This window comes from Rhodotorula toruloides (assembly GCF_000320785.1).
Source record: "Rhodotorula toruloides NP11 unplaced genomic scaffold Scaffold10, whole genome shotgun sequence".
NCBI lineage: Eukaryota > Fungi > Basidiomycota > Microbotryomycetes > Sporidiobolales > Sporidiobolaceae > Rhodotorula > Rhodotorula toruloides.
In genome coordinates, this window is record NW_015622970.1 from 48,469 (window position 1) to 63,760 (window position 15,292).

General features: G+C 61.8%; 4 protein-coding genes across 4 annotated transcripts; 1 reads left to right on the plus strand and 3 right to left on the minus strand.

Moving 5' to 3' along the window:
* Positions 1–123: 123 nt before the first annotated feature.
* RHTO_00642 (UDP-glucose:glycoprotein glucosyltransferase) lies at positions 124–6,302 on the minus strand (the record flags this gene model as incomplete). The annotated part of the gene is made up of 19 exons (XM_016414326.1): positions 124–419; positions 498–529; positions 597–634; positions 698–890; positions 950–1,069; positions 1,128–1,199; positions 1,259–1,343; positions 1,402–1,522; positions 1,581–1,680; positions 1,742–2,053; positions 2,109–2,783; positions 2,860–2,996; positions 3,051–3,535; positions 3,591–3,840; positions 3,905–4,462; positions 4,519–5,021; positions 5,082–5,563; positions 5,628–6,122; positions 6,175–6,302. 19 exons carry the CDS (start codon positions 6,300–6,302, stop codon positions 124–126), a joined length of 5,082 nt encoding a protein of 1,693 aa, XP_016273482.1.
* A 528-nt stretch (positions 6,303–6,830) lies between these two features.
* RHTO_00643 (uncharacterized protein) lies at positions 6,831–7,910 on the minus strand (the record flags this gene model as incomplete). Its single annotated transcript, XM_016414327.1, has 1 exon — positions 6,831–7,910. The coding sequence occupies one exon, from the start codon at positions 7,908–7,910 to the stop codon at positions 6,831–6,833; it is 1,080 nt and encodes a 359-aa protein (XP_016273483.1).
* Positions 7,911–8,313: 403 nt separating this feature from the next.
* RHTO_00644 (DNA repair and recombination protein RAD52) lies at positions 8,314–10,721 on the minus strand (the record flags this gene model as incomplete). Its single annotated transcript, XM_016414328.1, has 6 exons — positions 8,314–8,449; positions 8,547–9,227; positions 9,316–9,812; positions 9,920–10,042; positions 10,126–10,269; positions 10,347–10,721. 6 exons carry the CDS (start codon positions 10,719–10,721, stop codon positions 8,314–8,316), a joined length of 1,956 nt encoding a protein of 651 aa, XP_016273484.1.
* Positions 10,722–10,989: 268 nt separating this feature from the next.
* Positions 10,990–14,469, plus strand: RHTO_00645 (DNA repair and recombination protein RAD54; the record flags this gene model as incomplete). Its single annotated transcript, XM_016414329.1, has 15 exons — positions 10,990–11,095; positions 11,153–11,958; positions 12,015–12,261; positions 12,318–12,425; positions 12,490–12,563; positions 12,617–12,839; positions 12,902–13,190; positions 13,297–13,398; positions 13,453–13,622; positions 13,701–13,766; positions 13,820–13,864; positions 13,942–14,069; positions 14,153–14,238; positions 14,300–14,394; positions 14,456–14,469. The coding sequence occupies 15 exons, from the start codon at positions 10,990–10,992 to the stop codon at positions 14,467–14,469; spliced, it is 2,559 nt and encodes an 852-aa protein (XP_016273485.1).
* Positions 14,470–15,292: the final 823 nt, after the last annotated feature.

Genomic DNA, 15,292 nt, shown 5'->3' on the forward strand with positions numbered 1-15,292 from the left:
AGAGAGGCGCCGCAAGTGGAGGGGCTGGCGGAGGGCGCACCGACAACTCCGACACCCGCTGCTGACTAACCAAGTCGACGCTGCGATGGACGAAAAAGCCAAATGCAGCGCATGCCACAGCCCCTACAACTCGTCCTTGACCCGTTGTTCCCGCAAATCTCCCTCGCCAGACCCACTCCTTGCCTGCTGCTGCTCCTCGACAAACTCCTCCCTCTCCTTCGCCTGCTGCACAGCCTGCTCCAGCTCGTCCGCCCTGTTGCGGAACACTGACGCAGCTGTCTCGCCCCCTTCTTGACCAGCCGCGACGCGCTGGGCGAATGCGCTGACTTCGGCGTCGTATTCGAGCCACTCGGGGATCAGACGCTTGGCGCGCTGCAGCTTCGGCTCGTGCGTAAGAGGGTTGTTGCACAAGTCGATGGCTGCGCAGAGAGTCAGTTAGAAGTGCGGAAAGCGGAGGAAGACAAAGAGGAAGAGCAGGGCGAGGTTGGCGGACGCACTCTTGGCTTGAGCGAGACTCTCGTCGCTGCACCTACGAGCGCAAGCGAGAGGCAGTGTCAGTCGGAGCTGCGGCGAGAGCACAAGAAAGAGAGACGCACCAAGTCTCGCACCACAACCATTCGCGTCCGAGGGTGTACTGCAGGGCGAACAGAAGGTCAGCCGCTCCCCTCAGCACCCAAAAGAGGACTGTCGAACGCACGATAGGAATCGTCCCCTGCATATTGTTGGGCAAATCCTGATCCAGATTCGCCAGCGAGTGCGGGTCGGCAGAAAGCGCCTGGTACTGCTGTCGCAAGCGGTCGCCCGCCGCGATCTGGCGGAACCGGTCGAGGTCGACGACGTAGAGCGCCGAGATGTGGTACGGGTTGCCTTTGAGGTGGTTCTTCCAGTAGCTGTGGGCGTGCGCGTGTCAGCGGGTAATGTAAGGGAGGAGGAGGCGAGCGAAACGCACCCGGTCTTCCAGAACCGGAAGCCTTCCATCTCTGCTCGGTCGTCGCCCATCGGCGCAAAGGCGTACGGTGCGCCATGCAAGTCAAGATCGACGAGTTCCTTCAAGTCGGCACGGACGATCCTGCGTCGAAGCACACGGGTCAGCGCGGCTTTTCGTCTGGCGGGAAAGAACGGCGGACTGGTCAGAGTCAACGAAGATGACGCGGTCGAGCTCAAGCGGGAAAAGAACGTCAAGGAAGAGGATCTTGTAGCTGCGACGACGAACCGGGTCAGCGGCTCAGCGAGACTGGAAGTCGGATGGACGACGCACCCCCAGATCGTCCGCTGCTTCTCCTTCTGTGCGCGAAGCCAGTGCGGCCACTTGTACGTGACGAGCTCGTAATCGAAGCCAAACTCTGTTCTCAGCGCCCTGATCAGCAAGTCCCGGGGGCGAGCCGGTCAGAAGGGACGAACCTCGCGCCATGTGCGGGATGAAAGCCTTGAAGGACGGCGAAAGGAAGTTCTGGATGAACCAGAACTTGACCGAGCTCTTCGTGTGCCGCAAGACCGAGACGACCATGAGGAGCGCCATGCGCTGCGAGTGCGGAGTGTCAGTGAAGCCGGACTGCGAGGGGGATGCGACTGGCGATCACCTCGTACAGCAGTCCAGAGGCGACGGTGAAGACGTTGATTTCGGCTTTCTTCCCGGTCGAGACGAGCTCCTGGCCGGCCTTGGGCGCGAGGAAGGGAATCCTGGAGACCGAAGTCGGTCAGCAGAGAAGTAGGCCGTAGACTACACGGCGGCGTAACGCACATCGACTTGACTCGCTCAAAGAGGCCGGCTGCCGCAGTGCGCGCCGAGGCGACAACGTCGGCCGATTCGTCGAGCAACTCAGTCAGCTCGTGACCAGGCTTGCGAGTGAAGCGCGGGTATAGCGTAAGACCCTCGAGCGTCGAGACCACGAAGGTCGTGCCGGTCTTGTTGACGGTCCCGCTCTTCCAGCCGTCTGCGCCGATACTCTCGAGCTCGAAGACTTCGCTGCTCCGGCCGGCACGGATGCCGAGCTGCCAGGCGCCGGGACTCGCCTTGAATTGGAGATAGCCGAGGTTAGCCATGACGGTGGTGCTGTTACAGGCGGAGTTAGCTCTAGGTACAAGCGGCTGGCGAAGGCTGTACGCACTCGACTCGCTGTTGCTGCTCGGATGCGTTGTGGCCACCTCGACGGAGCTCGAGCTGCAATCCTCGAGGTGGACGACTCGACGGCATGTCTCGAGCGTGGCCCTCGACCAGCAAAGACTCGAGTTCGAGGACGGCCTCGACACCCGACGACTTCGACCAGGCTGGCAAGTCGGCCAGGCGAATATTATCGAGGTCGTGCACGCTATGCTTCGGGAAAGCGAGCCAGGACTGCTGCGCGTCGATGCCAAAGGTGAGAAGAACGTCTTCGGGAATGTCGTTGAAGCGGATCGCAGGCTGGACCTCCTGCCCAGTTGTATCGTCGAATGTGAGGGTCGAATTGAAGGTGTATTGGTAGAACCGCTTGATGGGAACCTCGGTGACGTGGAGCGAAGGATTGAGGTACAGGCGGACGTGGGTCGAGTTGAGTTGCGAGAGGGTCTCGACGATAGGCGCCCACCGTTGCGCGAGCTCAGTCGCCGGGTCGATCACGACGGCGACCTCGAAGAGTGCGCCTGTCTCGCGTGCGCCGACGATGGCGCTGTGATTCGCCGCCAGTCCGAGATAGTCGCGCCGTCTCTCGACTGGTCCGTTGCCGAAGATGCCAGCGGCGGGGTCGGGGAGGTGGGCAGCGCCGACAATCGATGTAGCAACGTTATAGATGTGCGACCGCTTGAGCCTGTAGGGAGAACGTTAGCCAGCGAGCCGGAAGGAAGTTAGCCAGCGAGCCGGAAGGAGTCTAAGGTAACACGCACCGATCAAAGTTCTTTTTCAGGACGGCTGTCAAGTCGATGGCGGAGACGACCGGCTTGATGCGCTTCTCCATCTCATAGGCGAGGAGAGTCTTGAAGTCGGCGGCACCGAAGCTCCCGGCAGGCAAAGGACCGATGACCTGGCGAAGCTCCGTCAGTTCTACTCAAGGGCACGCGGATGAAGCGGCACTCACGCGACCATTGATGACGATACCGCTCTCGCCCTCCTTGAAGCCCAACTTGTACCGGAACCACTGGACCTCGTCCCAGAACAGGTCGGCGTCGCCGCCCGATTTGTCCTTGACACCATCAGCAAGAATCGCGCGAAGAGGGTTGTCCTCGGGCCAGTCGTGACCGTCGCCTTTCGCCGGTCCGCCCTTGTCGAGGTTCAGGTCGATGTACTCGGTCAGCTCGTCGGGCAGGATCTCGGCGAGTTGATGATCCTTCTGAAGTGCAAACAAGGTACGCGACAGCGTCCAGGGATGCAGCTCGGCGAACGGGTCGGCCGGGTTGTGGACAAAGGAGATGCGGACTTGAGTTGTCTTCTCGGCGAGTTTGAGAGCGGCGACGGCGAGGTCGGCGCCGGCTGGGTCGTTCAGGTCCGTAATCACGTAGATGGTCGCGACGGCAGGCGGGTCCTCGATGTCGAGACCGGTCGTCTCGTTCGTCAAGCCGGAAGCTGCAGGACTAGTCGTTCAGCCTTGATTGCCGGCACGACGGGAATCGCAACGCACTGCCTTCGATGTAGAAGCTGTGCAGCCATCCTCGGTGGACGCCGTCAAGGGCTTCGACGAGATTGACAATCTTGAGCGGGTTCGTCTCGGGCGAGGGGGAGATGTAAGGGTTGCGGCGTTTGTACGTCGTCGGCAGGTCGGCGAAGAACGACGACGCGTCCATGTCGTCGGTGAGCGAGCGCAGGTAGACTTCTTGCGCGAGGTACTGGGTGTGCAGGCCGAGCGTGCGCTGCAGATTTTGCGTAAAGTCCTGTAGTCGAAGCGAGAGTGAGCATTGAATGCAGGTCGGCGGAAAAGATCCGAGACGAGCTCACGTCGTCAATCGGGAAGTACGCTCCGTTCATGAAGAAAGCGCCCAGCGACTTCTTGGTCTCGGCGGCCGCGGCGAGAGGGACACCGAGTCGCTTGAGGTATTCGCGGGTCTTGGTCAAGCGCGAGTGCGATCCGCCGGCTCGCCTGCCGATGCCGTAGTGTCGGAGCTCACTGAAGCGAGCGAGAGGACCTCCGTCGACATGCGAAGCTGTTGCGGCAAGCTGGAGGTAGGCGCGCTTGAGCAGGTCTTCGGAAATGGTCGACTCGGGAGACGCCTTCAGCAGCGTCGCGAGGAACTGCATAGTCGGCGCGCGGCCAAGAGCGTCCGTGAGGTACCAGATGACCTGGGCCATCAACGTCTGTAGCGAGTTGTCTTCGCTCGATGCACCGACGACCGGGACGACGCCGAAGCGGACGGGGATGCCACGACCGACGAACTGCTTGATGTGCTCGACGACGAGCGAAAGCGCTCCTGGCCGCGTGAGGTCGAGGACGAAGACAACGTTGTTGAGGTTGCGAGCGACAAGGTTCATCGAGCCGGGGTAGACGGGCCGGAGGAGCTGTGTGCCTCCGAAAGTCAGCCATGATACGCCGAGCGATAAACCAGCCTGCTCACCTCTCGCACCGACTTGGACCAGCTCTTGTACCGCCTGTCCTTCTCAAGGTCGTTCCACCAGAGGATGACCTGCCCTCCCTCGTCGCGGTCCGTCGAGTCGTACAACTCGCCCAACGCATCGACGCCAATCCGGTCCCGCGACGACGAGGGGCTTCGAGGACTGCCACCGATGAGGATATCGCGCGCCTCCTTGCCGGTCATGTGGATGCTGAGGCTGAGAAGGTCGACGATGTGTTTACGCTCTTTGCGCATGAGGCGGAGGAAAGCAAATGGGTCGACTTCAGCTTCGGTAAGCGGAACGCCGTTCAAGAAGAAGGAAGAACGAGTCGTAAGGACCGAGGACATCTGGTTTGTCGAGACTTCGGAGATGAGGTGCGGGTCGGGATCGGGAACGAGTGTGGGCAGGTGCGATGCCAGGCGGGGGAAGGCCGATGTCAAGTCGACGAATGCCTTGAACGGCTGGTCGGACGCGAGGATGAATTGGGCTGTCCGGATCGCGAGTTCTGCGAGGAAAGCAAGGTGAGTAGGCGTCTCAGGCTGCACGAAAGAGGCAAAGTACGCACCTGCCACGTCTCCCTTCTTTACCGGCTCCATCTTCGGCGGCAGATCCCCCTCAATCTCAAGCACCGGTTCCTTCGACACTTCCCCATCCGCATCCTTTCCTCCCGCCGTCGACTGACCGGTCACTCGGTCGTCAATGGCGAGATAATCGCTCTTCTTGATGTCGAGCGCTGCGCCGTAGCCACTCATGACGAGCTTCTTCTGCGCGCGATGCGCCGCAGAGGACGGCTTCCAGCGCACGACGAACTGGAGTCGAGGCGGGTGAGGGGCGGCATGGGCGGCAGGTGGGGATTGTGAGGTCAGACTCTTCGGGTTGGAAACAGGGATCGCTTTCGGAGCCGAGAGCGAGTGGAGGAAGGTGAAGAGTCGCTGGAAGGAGGGAGAGGTCGGGTTCGCCCAGAAGACGAAGCGAGGGAGGTGCGATTCGTCGCCGTGCGGCGAGACGTGGTCGAACGAGTACCGCTGTGGGCGAGTCGAATTGGTGCTACCCGTCGCGAACGAGTCAGTGGCGCGAGAGCCGATGAGAGACTAGGGATAAGGGGGCGCACCTGGAGGGAAGCTTTATAGGCTTCTTCCCGCCCTTCTCCTCGTTTCCAACGATCTCCCAAAACTCTTCCTCACTACACGCTCGTGCGCCTGCAACGTCGATCCAGCTCTCGCACGCCTCTTCACCCTGCGAGTCTGACCCTTCCCGCACCGGAACGACCGCTTCCCGCTCCTCCCACAAGCCCCGCATGCCCTCGATAATCACACTCGCTTCTCGATTCGCCAATGACGTCTGCAGGCTTTCCCGCAGTCCCTTCGACCGGAACAGCAAAGACCTTCCCGCAGCCGCATCGAGGAGAGCGTACGTCTCGTTCAGCTGAAGCGTTCCCTCGGGCGCAAAGATCGGGTTCACGCCCTGCTTGGCAAGGTTGTTGGCCGCGCGCAGAGACGGCGGGAGGAGAGTGCCGGCGCGAAGGAAATGGTGCGAGTGGGGGTTGGACGAGAGAAAGGAGAGGAAGTGGAAGAACTCGTTCGGCGCCTCGAGGGCGATGGTCTCCCTGGAGGGTGTCCGTCAGCTGGTCCCACTGATCGCGAGTCTTTTGGGCTCACAGGAACTGCGTGACGAGATCAGGAGCCGGCCATGCTTCGACGCGAGCAGCGACGGGAGGGGAGCGGTGCGCGGCGGCTGAAGCGGCGAGCCCGGCCAGCAGTAGGCTCTGCAGCCCCGATAGCCACATCCGAACGCCCTACAACGGCGGATCAAGCGAGGGCAGGTGAGACGGACAAGGCCAACCTCGAGCGGGACAAGGTTGCATCACGACCGCTCACTCGCTCGTGCTGGATCGCGTGCTGAGGCTCACTGGAGCTATTGTGAGGCTTTTGAAGTCTGGCAGTCGCCAGCGAGCTCACCGGCGCTTCTTCCCATCCCGTCCTTCCCTCTCCCCACCTTCATCAGTTTTCGACTTTGACAGAGCGACAACACCCTCGCACGGCGCATCAGAGCCACGGACGCTCATTTGAATCAAACGCAGAGCGGGAGGCACGTCGGGAGGGCTCGGCGAGCTGTCTACCAGATGGACGTGGCAGGAAGGGGTGTGTCATGGCAGAACCACGACCGCACGGAAGAGATTCACGGGGATGCAATGAGAGACGTGTAGAGACGGGACAGAAGACCAGGCTTTGCGGGTACTTGCGTCTGCGGGAGATCAAGCGCGTCAGAACCTTTCGCTCAGGTCGACCTGCTCGAACCCAGAGACCGCTCGCCTTCACACCTTCTGAGCTACCAGACGGACTGCGCCGTCTCCCAGGTCCTCAATCTGTACCCACTTGACTTCGCTGTCCTCCAACTGCTCCCTGTACGTCTTGGACGCGCTGACGGGACCCGGCCAGTATTTCGCCAGGGAGGCCTTCTCGACGCCGCTGACTGTCGAGTCCCAATGCGCCGCCACCGCATCGACGACCTGCCTGACGGTGACGCCTCGGGCGTCCTCGATGGCCCGCAACTCAACGCCGTCGATCTCGATGATGAGCTTGTCGCAGGCGGGTCGAGTTGCTGGAGAATCTGCTAAACTTGATTCCCGAATGTTGATCCGCTCATCGCCCGAGATGGTACTCAACCACGAGTCAGCTCGGGCGAAATCGATCGAATGCAGCGTTGCTTGGCGCAGGAGCCGGTGAAGCTGGATGTCGGATGCGGGCCGTTGCTGCTCCGTCGCCGACTTGCTCCTCTCGAAGCCTACTGGGCGAGACCTGCACCGCTTGCGCTTGGCGACGGGACTTTCGGTAACCGGAGCAGATGTTGATGCTGTCGCCTCAACTTCGAGCGTTCCAAGGTTCCTCCTTTCACTCGGCTCGGTGACGCTCGACTTTGGGTCGAGGCATTTGGCCCCGTATACCGCTGCTGGCTCCAAAGGTGCTGGGTTGGCGGCCGTAGGATCAGAGGCGGGTTTTGCCTCGACGGTGTCGGCTACGTCAAGTTTCGAGGCGCGTTTCTTCCGTCGAGCGTCCACTATGAATTGTCCGACGTCGTGATGCGTCGCCATGTGGGTCGTAGCTGGAGATGCCTGTTCGAGGTGTGCCGGATGGTTGGCCCTCGCGCTCGAAAGCGGGTCCTCCTCCTTGCCCGAATGCTCCTCTGCCTTGCCCCCGTTCACGACGCTGATTGAGATGGTCTTGCCATCTGCAGACCGCGTGACCGTCACGACCGCGCCGTGAGGGACATTGAGGCGTTGGACGGTGGCAGCAGCGTGGGCGAGGCGGGAAGAGGATGCGTGCGTAGGAAAGAGTGTCGAGGGTTTCGCTGCGCGCGCGGCGAGACGAGCATGGATAGCAGGACGCAGCAGCATCTCTCAGAGCTGAGTAAGGCGAGAGGGGTTGAGGCTGAGGACGAGGCTGAAGCTTCAAGGTGTCCCAGCTTCGTCAGGATCCGCTCAGGCCTTCGACAACTTTTGCGGCCGGTCCGCTCGCATGACGAAGCGCTGAAACCTGGCTGAGACGTGAGGCGGTAATCAGAGCGCGGGCATGTGGTTGCTACTGTCAACAGGCGGTAGAAGCGAAAGCTTCCAGCTAGGAAGGTCAAGCAGTCGTCCTCCCGGTCCTCGTAGTGTCAGCGCCAAACCCAGCGTTAGGTAGACACGGCATGCAAATGCAATGGAGCGTACACAACATTGAGACGACTCGGGAACAGAAAGGGAGGGAGTTCAAACCGAATATGCGAGAGCATCGTATCCGACGAAGAGAGCGTCGCGCTCAACCTGAGGCGCGGTGGCGCTTAACGGCGCCGCTCACGCCGTCAACTTCGAGCTCGCCGAGAGGAGGACGGGAGTGGTCGGTGGGGTAGGAGTGAGCGGATGTAGAATGATTGGCGGGAGGCGAGCCGTGGGAGCTGGCCGAGCGAAACATGGTCAGCGAGCTGTCAGTCTTGCGAGATGCTGATGCGCATCGGTCATCGATAGTAGAGGCTGTGATGACGCCGCACTCACCCAGCCTCGCCCAGTGCCCTCTTCACACCCCTCGCGCTCACGAACCCTCCGGCCAACCCCTCTCCTCCGGCCATGACACCGACAGCAGGCCTTGGCGGACTTGCGCTGACCATCCCGCTGACGCCAGGAGCTCCGCCGGCCGCCTTGACTATGCCAGCGCCGACGTTGAGCTGCGGAAGCGAGCCGGCAACGCGAAGTGTCGGAGCAGAGGTACCGTTGACGGCGGGAGGGTGAGCAGGCGCAGCGGCGGTAGTTGAGCGCTGCAGCGAATTGTTGCGCGAGGGCACTTGAGGGGGGCGAAGCGACGGCGGACGAGCGGTGCCGAGAGCGGGAACTGGCGCTCCTCCCGCAGGCGTGGCTCCAACCGTCGCGCTCCTTCCAGTCGCTCCTCCCGCTTTCAACATCTGCGCGGCCGACGACCCTGTGCCCGGCGCAATGCCGTTCGCCTGCCCCTGCGCCTCAGCCAGCTTCTTCCGGTTCTTCTCCTCAAGCCTCTGCAGCGCCGCGAGCCGCTTGTCTTCGAGATGAGCGGATCGAGCCGCGTCTTGAGGCGCGGGAGGAGGCGGGTTGAGCTGTTGTTGAGGGGACGAGCTGTTGCGCGGTTGCTGCTGAGGAGCCTGGTGACCGGGTGCGGCAGGGTAAGGGCGGTGGTTCTCGTCCTTGACATATGTCGAGGCGAAGCTGTGTCATCGCCAGAAGCCGGGGAGCGTGAGTGATCGAGCAGCGTGGCTGCACGCTCCATATCCGCTTCGCAAGTCCACCAACTCACCTCGCATCTGCCAAGCCCTCCATCTCGCCATACCCGCTATCGCCCTCATGATACACCCTCCCCGTCCCTCCTCCGATCATGCTCGCATCCGCACCCGTCCCATCAGGCAAAGGCATCTCAGCATACATCTTCTCGTCCTCCGAGCTGAACGCGAAGTCGGTCGAAGTCTGCGCGCCTGTCCTGTCGCGCGGATCGGGCGCGGGAGTCGCGATGGTCGCCGAGCGGTGAGGAGGTGGCTTGTGCTGAGCAGCGGCGTGCGAAGCGGGAGTTTGCGGCGCGTGCGAGGCGACGGTCGAAGCGCGCTGAACTTGCTGCGCGAGATGCGGAGGGTGAGCGGGAGGTTGCGGCATGTCTTTGCGAGGTGGTAGAGGGGGTTGGGCGGGAAGGGCGGGAGGAGGCATGGCTGAAGCGGGAACCGCGGAAGTGAAGGCGCGCGGTGGAAAGTGCTGGTAGTTGTCGCGCTCAGGCTTGTAGATACTGTCGAAGTCGAACTTGGCCTGGTCAAGGAAGGGCGAATGTCAGCGCGAGTCCTAGAGCAGACCGAGGCCGCTGCAGCGGATGTTCAAGTTCTCTGCGAAGACCAGCAGCTCGTTCCGGAGCTCACCTTGGGCGCCTTCATGTTCGCCATCGTCTGCAGGTACGACTTGTCGTAGAGACAGTTCCCCAGAAGCTTGCCGAAATGTCGCAGGGCGCGCTTGAGGGCGTCGGTGACCGCTTCCTTCTTGCACTGCGTCCAGCAAACAATCAGCTCAGCCCGGTCCGCGAGCTCCGTTCACTGGCGAACAACAACATTAAGCGCGCGCAACGCACCTTGTCGAGCCCGTCCGCCTTGGACTTGGCGTTCTCGAGCTTGCCGTACCCGACGTCCTCGTGGCTCGCGCCGTCCTGCAGCCTGACGCGGACGATCGCCGTCACTCCCATGTTGTAGCGAGCCGTCTCGGGGTTGTAGTCAATCTGCGAGCGAGCGAAGCGGGAGTAGGTGACCCCCGAGTGAGCGCGAGACGAGGACGAGAAGCGAGACTGGAACGCACAAAGTCCGCCTCGAGGTACTTGATGTCGGTGAACCAGCCGTTGTAGCCAAAGACTTCGTTGGCGATGTTGATGGCCCTCCAGCCCTCGAGGTAGCTCAGCTTCGTTCCTCCGCCTCCCGGCCTGTTGGTGATATGTTCCGGCCCCAGCGACTTGTTGAGCATGGCCTGCATCTTGGCGTGCCGCTCCTGCGCCTCATCGGACATGCCGGTGAGACTGTTGGGCGTGAAGACGGCTGCCGAGGGTGGAATGGAGTCGGAGGGGGCGAAGGTGCGGGTCGGGTAGGCGGGCGCGGCGTGGGTCGGCTCGCGGTACATCGTTCGCGCATGCGGCGACTGCCAGGGTCCTGGCGGGTCCTCGCCGAGCCAGTTGGCCATGCCTTGCGCCGTTGACGAGTCTCAAGCCAGCGAGAGAGATGAAGCGAGTGAGGTGGGTCGGTGGAAGGGTGTACGTGACAAGACCGGTTCGCGCGCGTGTGTATCGGTACCGACAGAATCTCAGAGCGTATCCAGCACCAGTCAGAGCCCGCCTGAGCGGTGAGAGCGAGTGGACGAGGCGAAAAACAACCAGAGGACGCGTCGCTCCTCGTCTGGCGTTGACATCTCGCTCGACTCGCTGGAAAGAGCTCGCTGGGGCTGCTACGCTATGCGCAGGTCGTTCATCGCTGCGATCAAGCAGGACGCACAGGCTGAACCTGCCGCTGAGACGCCTCACCACTCGGGCGCTGGCTTTGGCGTCCCTCAACTCAAGCGTGTGTCCGCCACTCACTTGCATGCCCGCGAGCTGACCTTGAGTGCACTCGCAACAGCCTTCAAGGTCCCGACATCGACCAGCGCCACCCGCTCGCGGCAGCTAGGCGGCACTCGCTCGTCCACCAAGCGGCCCAGGGTCGTCTTCACCGAGAACGATTTCTACACGAATGTCGGGTCGGGCATAGACGCAGACGACGACAGAGGCGGGAAGAAGGCGAAGAAGGCGGCGGGGAAGAAGAAGAAGGGCGACGACGACTCGGACGACGACGGCGCGAAGAAGAAGCGAGGCTTTGGGTTCGTCGACAAGTATGTCCCGCCCCCTCCGCCGAAACAGTTCCCGGTCTACCGTCCCAAAGCTGCCGACTCGACCATGACCAAGGCGTTCACCTTGCCCGGCATCAAGAAGGGCGGCGCCATCCTCGACACCAAACTCTCCCTCAAACCGCTCGGCACGCGCCAGGCCGGAGAGTTCATCCCCGCCCCGCTCTACGACCCGCTTGACGACCATTCCATCGTCTTGTGGGACCCGACAGTCGATGACCGCGAAGCTGAGCGCGAGATGGAGCGTCTCCGGAAGGAGAAGGAGGAAAAGGAGCGCGCAGAGGAGGACGGCAAGACCGCTCTCGAGAAGGAGCGCAAAAAGGTGCACAAGAGCCTCGCCGAGATACTCGGCATCGCGGACCGCAAAGCGCGCGCGCATCTGGTCAAAAAGGTCGCGGTCGTGATCGACCCGCGTCTCGGCAGCAAGTTGAGGCCGCATCAGGTGGAGGGTGTCAAGTTCTTGTACAAATGCACGACCGGCATGACGGACGAGAACGCCTACGGCTGCATCATGGCTGACGAGATGGGTCTCGGCAAGACGGTGCGTCTCGCCATCTCAGGTCTCCTCGTCTCTCGCTGACAGTTCGCGCCTCGTAGCTTCAATGCATCACCCTCATGTGGACCCTCCTCCGCCAGTCGCCTATCCCGAACAAGCCTGCCATCGACAAGGCCATTGTCGTCTGTCCTTCGTCGCTAGTCAAGAACTGGGCGAACGAGTTGATCAAGTGGCTCGGTCCGGGGACGGTCAACCCGCTTGCTGTCGATGGGAAGGTCACGGGTGCCGAGCTGATCAAGGAGGTTAGGCAGTGGGCTGCGTCGAAGGGGAAGCAGGTGGTCAAGCCGAGTGCGTTCGCTGTTCCTCGCTTTCTTTCCGCTTTCGCTTATGCCTCTCCCGCACAGTCTTGATCGTTTCGTACGAGTCGCTGCGCGAGAAGATCGTCGACGAGCTGAACGGTACCGAAGTTGGCCTCATCCTCGCCGACGAGGGCCACCGTCTCAAGAACCCGAGTGCGTCTTCCGAGACCGATCTGACGTCGGAAGTTCTGCTGACTGCGTGTAATTCCATTCGTAGACAGCGCAACGTACAGCTCGATCATGCAGATCAACTGCAAGAGGCGCGTTATCCTCACCGGCACGCCCATCCAGGTGCGTTCGTCTCGCACAATCTTTCGCACTTCCTCCACTGACCTGCCGCGCAGAACGACCTCGTCGAATACTTCGCCTTGATCAACTTCTGCAACCCCGGTTACCTCGGCACCGCGACCGAGTTCCACAAGCAGTACGAGCTGGCGATCATCAAGGGCCGCGATGGGGACGCAACCGACAAGCAGAAGGAGAAGGGTGACGAGGCGATGAAGGCGCTCAGCGAGAAGGTCAGCCGGTTCATCATTCGTCGGACCAATGACCTGCTCAGCAAGTACCGTACGTCTCGAGTCTCTCTGCCTCTCCTCGCCCGTTACAACTCGCTTACGCACCTCTCGCAGTCCCCGTCAAGTACGAACACGTCGTCTTCTGCGCGCTCTCGCCCTTCCAGCTCGCCCTCTACCGCTTCTTCATGAACTCGCCCGAAATGAAGGCCCTCCTGCGCGGCAAGGACTCGCAGCCGCTCAAGGCGATCGGCATCCTCCGCAAGCTGTGCAACCACCCCGACATCGTTGACTTTGCGAAGGATATGCCAGGCGCCGAGACGTGCTTCCCGGACGGCTATGACCGGAACGACAGGAGGAGGAAGATTGACCCGACGCTCAGTGGCAAGATGGCGGTTGTTGACCGGTGAGTCGGCTTCGCTCTCGGCTCAATTCGCTGTAGCTTGCGTGCACCGACCGGAGGATGCAGCGTGGGTAGCCCCAAAGGCGAGACTGACTCGCTCTTCGCGCAGCTTCATCACCAAAATGCGCGCCGAGACAAACGACAAGATCGTCCTCGTCAGCAACTTCACCACGACGCTTGACATGCTCGAGGAGCTCTGCCGCATCAGGCGGTGCGTGGCCTTCTCTCCCTCTCCGTTTCCTCGCTAACTCGCTTCTGCTCACAGCTGGGGCTCCCTCAAGCTCGACGGCACGATGGACGTCCGCAAGCGCCAGAAATTGGTCGACCAGTTCAACAACCCCGACTCGGACAAGGTCGTCTTCCTCCTCTCGTCGAAGGCAGGAGGTTGCGGCATCAACTTGATCGGCGCCAACAGGCTGATCCTGTATGACCCTGGTGCGTTGCGAGCTGAAGACCTCGGCTTGTCATGCTGTCCGGGACGGCTAGCTGATGGCGTGAGCCTTTGCCGTGCAGACTGGAACCCCGCCAGCGACATGCAGGCTCTCGCGCGTGTCTGGCGTGACGGTCAGAAGAAGGATTGTACGTCGCTTCTCTCGTCTTCCTAGTGAAGAGACTGACAGCGGTACCGGCAGGTTTCGTCTACCGCTTTGTCGCGACCGGAACGGTCGAGGAGAAGAGTACGTCGGCGCATCTTGTTATTCGGTGCAGACCAGCCCCGGTCGAGACTAACTCCTCCTTGGTGCCGCTGTCACAGTCTTCCAGCGCCAGTCGCACAAGCAGAACCTCTCGTCCGTCGTCGTCGACTCGAACAAGGACGTTGAGCGTCACTACACGGGCGAGAATCTGCGCCAGCTTTTCCTCCTCAAGGACTCTGCTTGCGAGGTGCGTGCAGCATTTCAGACCTTCAGCGTCTCTCTCACGCCTGGAGAGAGAGCTGATTAAGGATATGGGCGACCTGCACATAGACGCACGACTTGTTCAAGTGCAAGCGGTGCAAGAATGGCCGCCAGTTCATCAAGTCTCCCGCCATGCTCTACGGCGACACGTCGACGTGCGTCTCCTCTCTCTGCTTCTTCTCATAAGCCAAGCTGACGAGCGGGTGATCGGCGCAGCTGGAACCACTTGACGAACGACTGCCTTCGCAACATACACGACTCGCTCCTTCGCGCCGAGACTGGTCTCGACAGCGTCACTGCCTGCTTCCAGTGTGCGTGGCGCTCTCCTTCCTTGCTGCCGAACCCACTTACGCTTTCCCCGTGCGCGTACAGACATCTCTACCTGAACCCTCTCTTCGCATCCTTCTCGCATGTTCCGTTCACTCGCTTGACGTCTCGCTCACTGTTTTGCCCGTGTTGCACGCTTGTTGTCGTTCAAATCGCATTGCCTCGTTCGCATCCTCTCGCATGTTTGGTCCGGTCGAGGCGAAGCAGCCGTTTGAGCGAGATGGAGCGCCTCCTTCGTGGTCGGCTTTGGCTTGACAAGTCTCTGAGTCTCACAGCCTTACGCTGCCGCTGCGAAGGAGCCCTACGACGCCGTGTAGAGCGGGTCCGAGCCTGTCGGCGACTTGGGAGCGAGCGGACTTCCCGACTTGGCTTCCTTCGCTCAACAACGCTTGACACGGACCGGACGCTTGCTTGGACCAGCTGAGCGGCCAGTCTACGCCTCAGCAATCGTGCACACACACCTCCAACGCGCACACCTCCCGACGTCAGCCAACTTCACCGCCCCGCTCTCTCCTCGCACGACTCGCCCGCGCAGACGGCTGGCGTGCACTGTGACAGGCTAGAGGCGACTACACATACCGCCCCAACACGCTGAACGATTCGCCAGCGGTCGCGACGGGCGCGGGCAGACCCCTGCGCCCACCCTCGCCTCCTCTCCCGCCTCTATCGCCCGCGTCAGACTCGTCGACCGCGTCGTCGTCGTCTGCGCCGCACACCGCACGCTTCACTGCGACACCGGAGGACTTCGAGCGCGAGGTCAACCCGCTGTTTGCGCTCGGCGAGAGGGTCCGGTCGGGCAGCGTCGACCCGGCGCGGATAGTCGTGCAGAAGAACGGGGTCGTTCTGCGCGAGGGCAAGCCGCCGGCGGGCTGGTTGGAGAGT